General features: G+C 35.7%; 2 protein-coding genes across 5 annotated transcripts; both read right to left on the bottom strand.

The window, feature by feature from the left end:
• Positions 1-102: 102 nt before the first annotated feature.
• LOC116844673 (zinc transporter 1) lies at positions 103-5,934 on the bottom strand. 3 transcript variants are annotated; one of them, XM_032816535.1, is made up of 8 exons: positions 5,378-5,896; positions 4,370-4,561; positions 4,036-4,258; positions 2,989-3,250; positions 2,301-2,418; positions 1,994-2,209; positions 1,723-1,833; positions 103-1,136 (listed from the first exon to the last, which is right to left on the bottom strand). In XM_032816535.1, exons 2-8 carry the CDS (start codon positions 4,544-4,546, stop codon positions 939-941), a joined length of 1,305 nt encoding a protein of 434 aa, XP_032672426.1. In that variant the 5' UTR covers positions 4,547-4,561; positions 5,378-5,896; the 3' UTR covers positions 103-938. The 3 variants fall into 3 exon arrangements, with proteins under 3 accessions (XP_032672426.1, XP_032672427.1, XP_032672428.1); XM_032816536.1 differs by lacking the exon at positions 5,378-5,896 and adding an exon at positions 4,898-5,064; XM_032816537.1 differs by lacking the exon at positions 103-1,136 and adding an exon at positions 1,444-1,656 and having other exon boundaries at positions 5,378-5,934.
• A 688-nt stretch (positions 5,935-6,622) lies between these two features.
• On the bottom strand, positions 6,623-15,500 carry LOC116844672 (cyclin-dependent kinase 14). 2 transcript variants are annotated; one of them, XM_032816533.1, is made up of 7 exons: positions 14,974-15,500; positions 13,200-13,289; positions 12,663-12,791; positions 11,993-12,189; positions 11,521-11,906; positions 10,892-11,436; positions 6,623-10,796 (listed from the first exon to the last, which is right to left on the bottom strand). In XM_032816533.1, exons 1-7 carry the CDS (start codon positions 15,017-15,019, stop codon positions 10,705-10,707), a joined length of 1,485 nt encoding a protein of 494 aa, XP_032672424.1. In that variant the 5' UTR covers positions 15,020-15,500; the 3' UTR covers positions 6,623-10,704. The 2 variants fall into 2 exon arrangements, with proteins under 2 accessions (XP_032672424.1, XP_032672425.1); XM_032816534.1 differs by lacking the exon at positions 14,974-15,500 and adding an exon at positions 14,237-14,492.
• Between the last annotated feature and the right edge of the window lie 797 nt (positions 15,501-16,297).

The raw sequence follows: 16,297 nt of genomic DNA, 5'->3' as shown, positions 1-16,297 counted from the left end.
TATTCTATTAGTACACAGTAAAAAATAAAAGGAAACTGTCAAATTATATCAAAAAATTGATATAATTAGTATTCTATTCTTTCAAAGGAAAACAGGAAGATAAATATTGATAAAATCGTTTATTTGAGTTAACATTTAATTTATATAATGTCGTCACTTTAAGCTTACAAAAAAAGAATTTTCGAAACGGACCATGGGAAGAGAACATGACTATTCAAATCTTGTTAATTATAGAAACTGTTCTTACAACTTACAGTTCTTAAAATTATAAATATTATGGTTATAATGTATAGAATATATATAAGCAACTTATCATTTACTTTTTACAATACTTTTTTTTGTAATTGGTCAAGCCTACAAGAAATACATAAAAAATATACAGACTTAACATTTGAGAATTATACAAAGAAAAACATATAGACAAGTATACTGAAGAGATTTGGTACTCTTGCTCATAGATTTGTATATTATCTTACTAAAACCTACGCAATGTAAACTAATCAATAAAAAAGTGCATATAAATAAAATTCAAAATAGCGTTCATACCATGGTCAACGTATCGGTCAAAATATATAATGAGATTTAAACAAAATTTATTTATAAATTAACTAAAATAGTTAATTTCTGTACTGTAAATTATGCATTCGAAGCCTTGTCACTTATAAAGAATATGTTCAAAATCAAACATCCTTATTACATTAGAATATTATCTAACATGATGTATTTGGTATTAACATGCCTTTGGCATTTAATTATCAAATATCTTAATTACGCATGTCTATAAGTAAAAACTTGATTGCAAATATGTCGTTTAGTTTCCTGCTATTAACTGCAATATTAATGAACTCTATGTAGATATACTCATTTATTGCATTTGTACAATAAATCGCGCCGCGTATTTTACTATGGAGGTAGATATTTGATAATGCAATGAGAACTCAGATAGTTGGTGTGTTAACGTGAGGGTGAGGAAGTTGGACGGAGTGATGCGAAGTGGGCAGTGACAGTAAATGTCCGCGTTCCATTTCATTGACTTCTTGTTGTTCTGCTCCTCCTATAGAGCCAGTTGAACGTGCCAGGCTATTACGTTGTCTGCACATATACGGCGTCTCTCCAGGTGAGGGAGTCTCACGACCCTGTGTCGCATAAGTTAGCATCCATGAATATCATATTTGCAAACCTCACCAGTATACGAGTAACGGGTACAACGGAACAAAAGTAGATTCAATTTTATAATACAGAAAAATGCCACATGTGCTAATAAATGTTTGCTAATTTTTTGCTTCTTTTAATACTTCTTTTAAAACTATTAATTATATATAATTTTTCTATAAATTTACTTTGAAATTTATATAGGACAAATCAAATAATCCAGATAAAATGGAACGCCGACTTTTTGAATAAATATAATGTCAAAGATTAAGTATATATAAAGCTTTATCGTATTTAGAAGATTTTTATTTCTCAAAAAATGTATATAACTGTACTTTGAAGTGGATGAAATATAGAATTTATGCTCCCAGATATAGTAGACGAGTAATCGCAACTTTCACCTATAGTCGTATTCGATTCTGATTTTATTCCTTCTAAACATCGACTGAAGTATTTAGACGAAGGGTACAAAGACCGGGAATTTCTATCTGTCTCCACATTAGACTGAAGAATCGAGAAATGTAGAGCATGAGTGATGTAGGAACAAAACAGAAATATTATAGCACTTACTTGCTTGGAAGGACCGCAACATGTTGCATGATTACAGGGTTTATCAGTCTTTGGACAATCCAACACGCAATCTTCCGTAGGAGTCTCTTTAATTTCGCTATTAGAGTGATACTGAAATACAGTACAAAAAAAATTAATATAATTATTTTCCCCTATTTCCTAAATATTTATTTAGCAAAATATTTATTTATCCTTTTTTTCATAATGTGCTTTTATATTATTCTTTGTTTATATATCATTATGTTTATATACATATATCATTTTTGCTTACGTCGATAAATTCTGGCTGAATAGTTGTAGAGTGTATACCCTCATTATGGAAAAACTCTTTAACTTGTTCGGCGATTTTCATATATTCGGAAAGATTCCTACATCTTATGTGTGCACTAGCTATAATACGATCACCTGCTAATTGCCACACATGGAATTCATGTACGGCTAATACTCCGTCTACATTTTCTAACAAACGTTGCTGTATAGCATCAACCTGCAAAAAATATGCAAATTAAAACGATATTCAAATATACTCTACTCTTTAAAAATTTTATACTAGCGCAATAAAATTAATAAAATATTACCTGAATATGCGTTGGCACAGTTTGTAAGAGAATTAAAGCGGATTCTTGGAGTAACGGCCATACCGAACGCAGAATAAGAATGACTAATAACAGCGACAATGCAGGATCAATATAGAACCTATGAAATGTAATAAGATTTAAAATTATATTTTCAGATGTGAATTTCAAACACACACAATATTGTTTTTAGTATTTTATGATTTAGTAATATACTTTGAGACATAGGATACTGACTGTTTAGAGAAGAAAATAAATATAATTCCTTTTATTTTTTTAACAGATTAATGCATAAATTTTATTATTTATATTTTTTGTAAAAATACAATTTTCCATATTTTCAGTATATAGTTTAAAAATATATTGAAATATTTTAATTTTTCATTAATAATTTTTTATTAAGAATATTTTCAAGTTGTTTCAATTATATATATTGCAATTGATATTGTAAAAGTAATTTCTTAGGAAATTTTTCTATCCTCTAATCATATTTATCGCTTACATGCCTAAGCACTAGTAAAATATTTTTATCTGTTCTCATCTATAAGATAAACTAGTCTGTTCGTTGAAAAGAATATATTTGTCGATCAAATCTCACTCTTACGATATTAATCAATTACCTATAATATGTCTAGATAAGATATCTATATAGGGTATATGTAATGGAGTATGTGTTTAAATATGTAATTACCTGTATTGCCACTCTGTGAGCCATACAATCAAGGCAGATACAATAACAATGACAGATCCTAATGCATCTGAAAGCACATGAAGAAATACACCTCGCATGTTCATTTGACTTGCATCATGTGTATGACCATGTGCTTTCTTCACTTGAGGCGTTGAAGGTCTGTAAGCTTCATCATTTTCATTATCATCTGTACCTACTAGAGTGCTCAGTCTATTATGACTTCGAGATATACCATGTGAGTGACCATGAGCACTTCCATGTTCTGTAATTATATTGAACAGTTTAAATATTTGCGGTTTGTATCAGTAAAATCAATTAATCTTATCAAGTTTCATTAATTAACAGAAAGCAAAAAGCTGTTATACTCTTGTTAGATACTACAAATACAAAATAATAGAACTCTGATAGATATAAACGTATTTATACTGATAAATCTATTTCCATTCTTATTTCTATAAAAAAAAAAAAAAAAAAGAAACAGTTGATCATATTTATATATAAGAACTAACTTTTTGTTTGTTCAAATATATTCATACATATTATACTAACATATATATATATATACATATATATGTTAGTAAATACAACTTAACAAGTTGTATTTATTAGATAAGATTTATCTATTTTACCAATTAAAAGAAATTTAGATTGAGCAAGCTATAAAATTCGTCAAGTACAATAAGTGTAATCTTTCTGTAATCTTTGAGTATAAATTCATCACAGCATCCACATTATAAACATTCATATTTTTGTCACGTATCTACAGAAGTTTCATATTTCAAATCCTGCTGTGTCAATACTTCTTGGATACACACACATATACATATATGTACATATATGAAAATATATACTCAACAATCATTTTTTCTTTATCTTGCTTCAAGACAAAATCTTTTGAATATCAATAACAAGATAACATCATGAAATTGTTAGACAAAGAAATATTATATCAAAATAAATTTCATATTTATAAGTATATGAAATTTTTTTTTAAATCTTAATAAAAATAAATAAAATTTATTGTACAATATATGCAGCAATACTCACCATGGAATAAACATAATCCTATCACATTCACCAACAAACCAAGAGCTCCAACTGCCACAAGAAGTTTAGCTTCATGTATTTCTTCTACCTCAATAAATCTTTTACACGCTTCCACAGTAATACTAAAACACAGAGCAACTAAGAAGACAGCATTTACCAAAGCTCCTAATACTTCTGCTCTGGCCCAACCAAAAGTGTTCTTCGACCATTTTTTCGGTGACATCTACAGTACAAAAATCAAAGATTTAAGATTTAAGGATTCAACGGTATTGTTATACAATTAAATATTGAAGAATAAAGTTTGATAAGATTAGACAAAAATGTTGAAGCTTACTTTTACCGAAAGAAATGCTACCACTAAAGCAGCAACATCCGATAACATATGGAAACTGTCTGCTATTAATGCCATTGAATTGGTCACATAACCCACTACTATTTCCACTAAGAAGAACAAGGCTGTTAGCCACAACATTGTTAACAGACGACATTTTTTGCCTGTGTAACGACCCATGATATTTGTGCAAATCTGTAAAGATTGTAAATAAACATGGAATTTTTCTAATAGTAGTGTGTAACTTTTTTTATTATTATTAATAAACTGTTCTAAGAGTGTGTAACTCTTTTTATTATTATTAATGTAAACATATGCAATTGAATATATCTTGTCATTATATTATAAATGTTCATACTCAATGCACAAGTACGAATGAGGAGGAAGTGTCAGCAGTAAGAAATCTTCTGTCAATAGAAGGATCAGTGATGCTTAATAATGCAAAATTGACGGAAACTTTTAGCACTATCAAAGAACAAGAGATTCAATCAATTCTAATACACTATCTTCGCATGCTCTTTGTTTACTTACGAGAAAGATACGCAAATTATAGACGATTCTTCGACATGAGGAATAACGACTTGGTTCACGATATCGGGCGGCGCGATCGCGGAACCAAAGCGATTCTCTCGCTCGGGTGATCGAGGGCGACTAGGTCGCGCGCGACATGCGCTCCGAGTCGTCACGCGTTAAAGCAATTTTTTCCTTATATCCATTCTCCATAAATCCGGTATGACAATGGGAGAGACAGAAGGAAAAGGAAGAGAGATAGAGGGACCAGAATGAATCACCGGACATCGTGGCAAAGCAAGAAAGGTACGTGAATCATTGCAAAAAAAAATATGTCATAGATCGGGAAACTGTTGTGTATTGGAGCGAAAAATCAGCTTCGATCTCGTCCACTTTATGGATATTCGCGATGGGATTATCGCGCGTGCTTCTCTATCAAGAAGAGGGAAAGAAGAGCAAGCGAGCGTGCATGCGTGCTTGAGTGCGTAAGAATGCACTCACCTGCAGGAGAATTCGTCGAGGCTGTCCGAGTTGTCCACGCGTCCCGTCGCAGTCGTATCAAGTGACGCTGATTAAATACGAAGTGTGGGAAATATTCCTGAACATGTTCCACGCTCGAAGCGGTGCGTGTCGCGACGATTGCCAAGGGCGAGCATCGATCCTTGTATCACAAAATTGTGCGACTCCAAAACATAAATATTTACTCCATTGTTGTACGATCATACGTACATGTAATACGCCTCGCTGGCGAATACTGACGCATACACGATAATGTTTCACGGGCGTTCAAAGCCAACTGATTCACCCCTCACCAGCCATGACGAACGTGACTGACTCGAATGTAACTGGCAGCACGCAATGCAAAGCTCCGACGGAACTTCACGTTACAAAGGGCTCACGTCGCGTGCCCGATGTCCGATCTTACATTCGCAGACAAAATGTTTGCGATATTATCGTTTCGATGAATTTCGAGACACGCTCGTTGTCCAATAGACGCGCCCGTGTCGAGAGATTTGTAAGAACATGACTCTCTCATTGGATGTCGAGCGCGTTCCGAAACTCGATATTAAACACTACGGTCGATGGTGCAACTTCACACTGTACATGATGCGTCTTGATGTAGGCCACTGCGTCTGCGCACTCAATCTAACCTTATTATTTAGACCACTAGTAAAATTTAAAAACAAGCATGTTAAATTGGCATTAGATCGTTTCACAGATTTTGTAATATTTGAATCTTCGATAGGAATTACAGCACAAGTAATTTCTACTTTTATTTTTTATTCTTTCAAATCACACACACACACACACACATATGCTCTAATTTATCCCATAAAATTTCGTTAAAAAGATTGTAGAATGTTATGTAGATTATTTTATGAATAAAATCCATAGCAAATTTGTTCACGAGCTCTAAACAACGTCTGCAATTATATTTAGAAAGAACATTTTTTACAGAAACAAGCAACATATTTTTTAAGAAAGCTTATATACTTTGTGCTTTGAAACAAAGTTACCCTTTGTATAGATGCAGAGAAAACTACGTAAAAATAAAAAATTTTTAATATATTCTAAACATGGAAAGACTACTTGAATTTTTCTCAGTAAGGCAAAATACAAGATAATATTAAAACAAAGAATTTTTTAATTGAATATCTGTTGAATACTGGTCTGTTCTGACCAATTGACGATAGTTATGTCGCGTGTATTACATTGTGAGAATAAACGCATTGTGAGAATAAACGATTAATAGCGAGTTGTATCTTTATTATTTCAAATATTTGTAGCACAGGCACAATACGTTCAACTTAATGCTTCCGGGGCACTTGATGAACCCGGAATTGATCATTCGATCTAAACGTCGGACACATGTAATATCACATGTTTTCGCAACGACGTGAGGTGTCAGAAAATCACTTTCGAACGCAAGGTGTACGTGTGAAAACAGAATTCTCTCTCATCGTTTCTTTCCATTTAGCTTTCCTGTTACACAATTCCGCAGCGGCTTTTGGGTATATCGGCGAATCCTTCATATAAAAAGTTTACGCAAATAAAATATACAATTAGATTGGACGTAACGCGTGTACAAAATTGGGATATCTAGGCACAACGTAAGTACATGTATTAAAATTACAATTTTCCTTTATGACAATTCTACAAAATTGAAATAAAACACCGTTTGTATGGTAAACGCTGAACTCGGCAGTGGTATGATGCCGGTATAAATTTGTTCGTTAGAGAAATGAGAAATACGATGAAGTTCCTAGAGTCTATAAATTTTTGGTACTTTTTCCATTGTCTATGAGAGAAAATCAATGCCCGTTTCTACAAATTTTTTTCTACACTTTCATCGAATATACATCAAATACCAAAAAAGCAAAGATAAACATATCCAAAAAAATAAATGCGTCCAATATGAAATCAAAAAGATTTCATTATATCACCGGAACTAGAGACTTAATATCAAATACATACACACACACACACATACAATACGCAGCCAAACGCACACGCGTACACACACATACTTGTACGAAAGATAGAAATATTACGTATGTACAATGCAAATTACAATATTTATGATACAAAATATGATTTTATCTTTTGTCATTTCAAAAACCAATTTATAACTTTACTTCCTGCATTTGAATCATAATTGTTCTTCGAATATATTTTTGTATATAATATAATTTTCATGTTTTGTTATAAAATATAGTGATGTAAACAGCCAAATATCTCTAACTTTTAGTGATCAAAGTATAACATGAAACAAGGTTTTGTTTAGCATTACAAAATAAAAGACTTTAGCACCATTTCTAAAAAATAATGGACGATCTATGAAAATTTTTCATAAATGTAGAAACTAACACTTATGATTATTATAGGTTATCATATTTAATTTACGCTGTGTAAATGCGCTTATTCTTCACAAAATGGCAGAATAAAAAATGCGAAGAATATTATTGAACACGTAACTCTCTTAAACTTAACTTTATACAAACAATAGTGCGAGCTGCATCAAAATAGTGAGGAATATATTTTGCATTCAATAATGCTACATTATATTTCGCGATTAACATTATATTGATTAAAAACGTGAATAAATTCAGTATATTAAAATTACTACAGCTATTTACACTAAAAGAAAAAAAAAAGCTTCTTAACATCTGACAGAAAGCAAATAAGAAAATAAGAGTTCTCACCTCATTGAAAATAAAAAAGAAATTATTTACACTAAAAGTTCTATAATAATCTAAAATTTCGGCTTTCGTTGTAAGATATTTTACCATAGTTTATTCGCGTTTTTCTTTCTAATAAAGGCAAATCTCTTTAAATTCGTACCGAGAAAATGCGGTTTCTGCGTTTGATACTTTGTTACAGGAAGTAGTTCGAATATGTACCTCTACAATTAATTATCGTTCATACGATTTTAATTCGAAATGCATTTTTTCGGGATACTACGCCCAGCTCTGTAATACCACTGCCGGGTTACGGAGATGAACGGGGTCCAGAGTACCATACGTTTGAATTTATTACAAAGTCACATTTATTATCTCGCATCAGCTATTTCAGCATCATCGATAATACGAACCTGCTAATTCTATGTACACTTTATCGCCTGCGCGCGCGTCTTTTTCTGTTCTTTTGAAATAAAACATAATTATTGGTAATAATAATAAGATATCTCAAATCTTTCGAAATTTCTTCTTCCCCCTTCCCATTCTCTCTCTCTCTCTCTCTCTCTCTCTTTTACTTTCACCTCGTTGATATATATTTTAATTTTTTTTTGTTTTAATAAGTGTGCTGAAAAATCGGTATAAATGTAAACCTACGAAAAGGAGTAATATTATCGCAATAGTCCATCGTAGCTTAGACAAAATTTGGAAGAACTGTAACGCCGTTGTTCTCGCGTTTTTTTTCCCTATTTCTACTATTGCCAACGCTATTTTTATCCAGTTTTAGAAAATCGAACGAATATTCTCGTTAAATGATTATTCTCTATGTCACGAGTACGGATCGACCTAAATACGTCACAGTTTACGATGTCGAGCACCATTTGGCTGTCGATATTAATTAACAGCGATTGAACAAACGAAATTTCGACGAGTCTAGAATCGTTGCCCCGTTTCTTTCTCTTCGTTCGTTTCTCTCTTTCTTCCTTATTTTTTTCGATTCACTATCAATTATGCTACGTTTTGCGACGTTGTCAGTAAACTTCGGTCGATATTAAATACGAGCTAATACCTAATTACTTACGTCTAAATCACTACCATCGGTACTATCAACGATGAGCTTTCAGTTAGTTTTTCTCGCTGCATATCGCGATGTCGGCAGCTACGGACACTTGACTAATACTGAATGACGTTGACTCATTCTTTTCTAAGTTCTCGCTAACTATCCACTATCGTCGTATTCACTGTACGCGTCTAACAATTAATTTAATCCAAACAACGTTTCCCTATTTGATCTATCAATATTCTATCAACTGTCCTAGCGACCAACATCGTGCTCAAGACAGCGGTAACAATTTGTTTATATAGAGTGCTACAGGTCTTCCACAATTTTTCTAAGATAGTAGTAATTACTTCGTAGTAATAGTTTTGCTAACCAGCGACCACCTCGCCCCACTTGGCTTGGGCTGGGATCGGGAAGCGTGGGGCGGCGGTATGGTACTTCCTCTCTTTTTTTTCTTCCTCTTTTGATTGGTATTCGATCTAAATCTAGTATTTGGACGAAGTGCGAGGATGGGTCGTGCGTGCTTTTGCTTCCTAAATCGAGCGTGCGAAATTCTTATAATCTTTTTTTCATTTTTTCTTCTTTTTACTTTTAGCCGTAAGCTTTTTTACTTTCTTGTTTTTCCTTGACCAGTTATGCGATTTACCTTCGTTAATTAATTCATACTCAATACGTATATTCTCGGAAAAAAAGAGAAAAGTAAAAAGAAAGAGAATATCGTTATTACAACGGAATCTCGATGTAATGCCAGATTCGTAGAATCATGAAAGTAAAAAATTCTTAATTTGCAAAAAGAATTGTTAAAAAATGACACTCTCTTCATTCAGTCGACCAATTGAAGTATTTAATATAATATGAATATAATGCTGAATTTCTGTAGCAGAACTTCTGAGTTACAAAAAACTTTGTATTTGACTTTGTAGTTGACTAACTATTCTAAACAAATTTATCATTCTTCACTGACTACGAGTCCGAAAATATTTGATGAAGTACACATGAATAAAGGTATTACTATAGATATAATTAAAAATAGATAAAAGATGAAAAAAATGAATAGTTAAAAAAACATAAGTACGTTGTGTTTCTTCAACGTAGCGAATAACGCTGTATTAACACGCTGGACAGATATCCGTTAAAATGAAGAAGATGCTACTACATCAAATCACTACATCAAATCAGTGTGAAGTATTATTTTCACACAAAGAACTGACAGAGTTGATGCTCGTACGAGACTACTTAGTTTTACTCGTACAGCTAAGCTCTGCTCTATTCTGACGCGGACGAGACATGAATCTAATTAGTGAAAATACGTGCGAACGATAAGTAGCCGAGATAGCATTACATCGAGTTTCTGTACGTGTGAAAAGAAGAGAACAGCAGAAAATTATGGAGCAGCCCTGAGAGAGAGCGAACAACGCGTCTGGGAATAGTGCATGTGCGCCTGTGTGTGTATGTTTGTTGCGTGTCTGTCTGTCTGCCTCTGTGTATGTGTATGTGTGAATATATGGATCTCATGAAAACGAACGTTTTATCACTCAACGTGTAAATTGCGAATTTACTTATTATTTACTCCTTTAACGTTTACTTTAACCTCAAGTCTTAAGAGTCGTGTGACGAGAATCTGCGCACCCGTGCCTCGAGTTTGTGTACAAGTGACAACCTTCTACGCTGAATATCGACACTTCTGCAACAGAGAATTAAAGGAACGGATACGTGAGATACGCTAACCTGCAAGCAGCATTTTGCGTGCAAATGGGAATTTCATGCAAAAAAACTTACCGTCAGGTAATTCATATAATTTCCTAGGAAGAGAGGCAAAGTAGGGGTGTCGTAAAGCTTCTTCTGCTCCTATTCGCTGATCAGGATTCAGTTGCAGGAGCGACGACGCCATACTGTCACCGTCGGTGATGTCGTACAGCCGTGGAAACGAGAGACCCAGCTTTCGCGGCGGATAAAATAACAGTCTGTGCGCCTTATACCCGGGTAGATGCGTGACACCGGGCCAAGTCTCTTCGGTAGGTGTACCCAACACGCTAAATATCTTATCGAGCTGGTTGTACGTACAACGTACACCTGGGAATGTCGGTTCGCCAGTTAACATTTCCACAAATATGCAACCTACTCCCCACATGTCGAGCGAGGTGGAGTACTCTGTGGAACCTAAAAGAACGTCGGGCGGTCTATACCATAAGGTCACGACTTCGTGTGAGTATGTATGTGATGGCACGGATTTGGCCCTTGCTAGCCCAAAGTCTGCCAATTTAAGTTCTCCTATCTCGCTGATTAACAAATTCTGTGGCTTTACATCTCTGTGCAGTACCCTCCTAGATGCATTAACACAAATTAATCACGCATATCACGGGACGAGACATTGAGACATCGTAATATACCGGTATACTCGTAATCACCTGCGATGACAGTACGCCAGTCCTCGTAACAGTTGAAAGAGAAACAATTTGACGTTACGTGGATCCAGTCCACCGTTGCCGCTCCCGTACCTCTCCATGTATTGTGATAAGTCGGTGTGAACATACTCGAATACGAAAGTGAGTGTCTCGCGTGTATGAATGATATCGTGCAGAGTCACGATATTGCTGTGTTTCAACTCTTTGAGGAGACTCGCCTCGCGAATGGCAGTAAACGGAGCTCCTTCCTCCTCTTGCAGTCTAATTTCTTTAAGAGCCACCACCTGATTGGTGAGATGGCTATAGCCTTTGAACACTGTGGCATATGATCCCTCTCCCAACTGCTCTAGTTTTATATAAGCTTCGGATTTACCGAACGGCGAATCTCCCTGTAAAAGAAAAATATAGATTAGAGATATATCTTTTCAGAGTGAAATTTGAATGTGATAGTTGAAATTTGTAACGTAAATATTACCCCAAAAGCGGAGAATCGTTTAGTTCTTCTAGGTGGTGGGTCCGGACCGAGGAAAACCTCAGATTTCGGCCGCGGCGGACGCCTGGGTCGTAGGATTACTCTCGCTTCTTCCCGTATGTCGTCGTCGAGAAGCTTGGAATCGCTAGAAACGGAAAGCTGCCGATGCACTCTCTCGTGATCGCCCACACCTGTCCATTCTGTGACATCCAATTTTTTTTTTTAGAATATTCTTAAAATAACAGTAATATAAAATACACAGATATAATTTAAACACATAGATAAACATACATAGATATAATTTTAATACGCAAAAATTTTACAATGTACAGATATCCTCTTTATTTTGATTATTAAAAAAATATATAATACATGTATATCCCGATTTCACTTACGTGTTTGAATAATCGTAAAAGATAGTTGTATTTTTATAGAATTTAATTAAATAATTTTCAATAAATTTTTTTCTAAATAATTTCTAAAAATTTCTTTTTGTTATTATATACAAAATGAATTTCTTTCATATTCTCACCTTATTTCAATAAATAAAGGGATTAAAAGATATACTTACATATTTATAAAAAATATATAATATCACACAAAGTAAAAAATGTGTAAAAATGTGTACACATTTTATTATATATTTGCGAGTTTATTTTTTAAATAAACTCACCATAACGGCGATCTTTGTCCGCAGGTATATTGCCATTTGGCTCCAAGCGGTCTAGGAACTCCTCAGAATAGCCATTGTACGGTAATTGGCCTCTAGTTGTAGCATCATCAGCCTCTTCTTTTGATATAGCTTTAACAAAATAAATGACATTTTGATATAACGGTTATAATTATTTTTAGCTAGCAAAAATAATGAGTAATTTAATTTAATAATTAATAATCACACTAGTAAATATTTAAATGAAGATTTTTATACTCCACTAAGGCATATCTGTAACAATAATAATCAAATATATAAAAATATTTAATTAATCTATTACATTAATTAATCTATTTACAAAATCTACTTACAAATAGCAAGATTAGTTTGGTATACAACTTCTATTAATATCATTTTAAAATATACTAAGAAAACATGAATAATTTATTTCTCACCTTATTTTATCATATATATAATTTACTTAAACTTTTATATAAGTGTTATATATATATTTTTACACATTATATATAAAATTTCAATATAAAATAAGATACTCACACAGCCGCCCGAAACTGTGACTGAGACGTTTCTTTAATTTTTGTACTCTGCTGAGAGCACCGCCCTTTTTTTCCCGCATTGTCACAGGCCCTGCACACAAAGAACACAATATTTAGACAGCAATAGAATTGAAGGACTGAGCAGAGTAAGTTTAAACAGCATGACATATTATGATGGAAGGCCAAGAACATCAGACTAATTCAGACACGACAGATCATTACATGTGTGATGATGTCATACACTATGCTATGCCAGTGCTCCTGGATCTTAATAATAATGATGATAGAAGCATATATGTATCATGGACATTCCTTTTAAGCTATTCTGCAAAGAACATAATAGCTTAAGAAATTGTTATATAATTTATTAATGAAGAAAGAACATAGTTATTATTTATTTCACCTTAATTTAATTGAAAAAATTTTACATTTGTTCAAATTTTTTCATTAGACAATTTTTAGATGAAACAAAGCTTGATACTTTTAGATCATTCTGTGTAAATAATTCATACATATACAGAGAAGAAGAGAGAGAGAGAGAGAGAGAGAGAGAGAGAGAAAGAGAGATGCAGATAACAGGTAAATACAACAGATAAAATAAAACAGATCATGTTCAGTTCCTATGACAGCTGATAAAACAAACTGATATATAAAGAGTAACCAAAATGGAATGATTCAGTTTATTCTGAATACAGATCATTCATTCATTCATAAGATCATGGAGGATAACAGGTTTCTACAAAGGTGAAAGTATATATTCTTGACTGTATACGCAAATACATATATCTTGCACATACAGCATCAATTCACTTGATATAGCAAACTGTGATTTTTCATAAAGTTGTAAAGTGAATTGACCAACAGTTGCTGAACACAATTAAAACTTTGAAACTTCGTCATGACACACATATACGCACACACATCGCATACGCAAACAGCAGCAGTTATGCACACACGTATACACTGCAATCGCAGTACGGGTCAACGAACTAATAAATATTAATCTCGCTCGCGTCGAATAACTATAGGCAAAATTACATAGAAATTTTCGAGCGCCAATTAACATAGCGACGTGTGTTCGTTTCTTGCTCGTTATGCACCGCGCGTTATGCACCGCGCTGTCGCGCCGCTTGTTGCATCTGTCGCGCGATTCAAAAATACAGTAGTTTTGTAGCACGATGCTCCGTTTTTTCTACACGTTCTTCACTTGGCCCGAGGTGATAAGAGCGCGATAAGCAACCAACGTGTCTCAACTGTCGCGGTTCTACGAATCTACGTGAATTCATTTGTCACGCCGGGTGAGAAGTGATGCGAGAAGAGCGCGAGATCGGAGTTTCTCTTGTGCGAGATACCGGAGCTTCGTCTTTCTTCCTCCTCCGTAGTAACATCGGTAAGCGATACTGTACACGCACATGTGTGAGTATACATACATACACATGCGCACATGCATTCTCTCTCTTTCTTTCCTCCCATCTCCATCGCACTACCGATGGTTGTCACTCCATCCTTCTTCCATCTTTGCGATCCCGGAACGGAACTCGCTCTCTCGCTCTTTCTCTCTCTCTTTTACCCGCTCTCACCCTCTCTCTCTCTCTATCTCTCTTACCCGCTCTCTCTCTCTCTTACCCGCTCTCACCCTCTCTCTCTATCTCTCTCACTTTGTTCACATGCGCGCACAAAAGCAACTGATAGCCGATAAGGAATATAAAAAAGCCGGAATGTCATCGGACGAATGCAATGAGGAAATGCGCGACCGGTGCATTCGCACGACTTACCCTCTTTGCTCTTGGAGGCAGTCGAGCCCTTGTCCGGACAGTGCATGATTACTCATTCGCTCGCACGCACGGGACACATCACATATGGGCGGTGACGCACTCGAGTGCGTGCCTGTGTGTGCGGCGCGTACGCTGCCGTCGTCGTCGTGTGTTTTCTCTCGGCCGATGCTCCTGCTGACACACGGGCGGCGTGTTGTCGGTTCGCTCGCTCTTTCGCTCACTCGTGCGGCGCTCTTACGTCGCTCGTCCTGTCTCGTACCTCGGTGGCGGCGCACGCACGACTCCCGTCGTGTCCGCCGCGCGCCATGAAAGCGCCTATCAGATTCTCCCCCGTAGACGATCGCCGGATGCACGGACGGAGCGCGGAATCACTGTTACCACACTGCGCGAGAGTTATTCGCTCTGTTTGAAGAGACGACAATCGGCACTACGAAGATCACCTGGCCGGGTGCACACAATGGTGCAAGGTTCACGTCGATGCACTCACTCTCTTTCTTTCTTTTTCTCTCTGCTCCCCCTCTCTTTCTCTCTCACCGGGAGATCACCGCACCGTAGATCACCACCGTCGTCGGCCACCCTTCTCTCCTCTTTCTCCTCTTCCTCCTCCTCCTCCTCCTCCTCCTCTACTTGACTCTTTCGTTGCGCTACCCTGCTGACGGTGGGTGCTCGCGCACGCCACCACTATCTCCAACGTATCATCCGTGATCCGGTCGACTCCTTGTCGAAGAAGCGCCTTACTTGCCGCGGATAATGCTATCCACCGTCTCCTGCCTCCACCTCCTCCTCCTCCTTGCACCGCACACAAAAGTCGCAAACTAGCCGATTCCTCTCGAGACAACCGTGGTGTGCGTGACACAACCTAGAACAGCAATTACGACGTCGCTGATCGCTTTATCGCACACGGTCGTCGCGATGCAGTCAATTCTCTAGATGCATCGTATCCTATTCGTAAAGTGACTGGCAATAGGTAAACTACAAACAGAATAAAGTTGCTCTAGGCGAGCAACCTAGGACGATCATTCATAATCGGATTTTACATTTAAAATCGTCTTAAGTTCATCTTCAGATACTATACGGATCGTTTTATTAGGCCTGTTCTTTATAGCTGCACTGCTGAACTAGTGCAATAAGTTAGAGTGAGAAAACTTATATTTGTTTCACTTCAATATATTGCACCAGTTCAGCAGTGCAGCTACAAAGAACAGGTCTATTGGCTATGGAACATCTGAAGATGAACTTGGACGATCTTATAGCCGTATCACACTAGCAACTCGCGACTGCGGCTGCGATTATGTCTCTTGACCAATGAGAAAAACGGTAGTAG

The sequence above is a fragment of the Odontomachus brunneus genome, unplaced genomic scaffold (assembly GCF_010583005.1).
Source record: "Odontomachus brunneus isolate Ranch 3 - 2012 unplaced genomic scaffold, Obru_v1 Obru_scaffold_044, whole genome shotgun sequence".
In the NCBI taxonomy this organism is placed as follows: domain Eukaryota; kingdom Metazoa; phylum Arthropoda; class Insecta; order Hymenoptera; family Formicidae; genus Odontomachus; species Odontomachus brunneus.
Note: the sequence above shows the minus strand (reverse complement) of the source record. Positions and strands in the feature narration are given on the sequence as shown.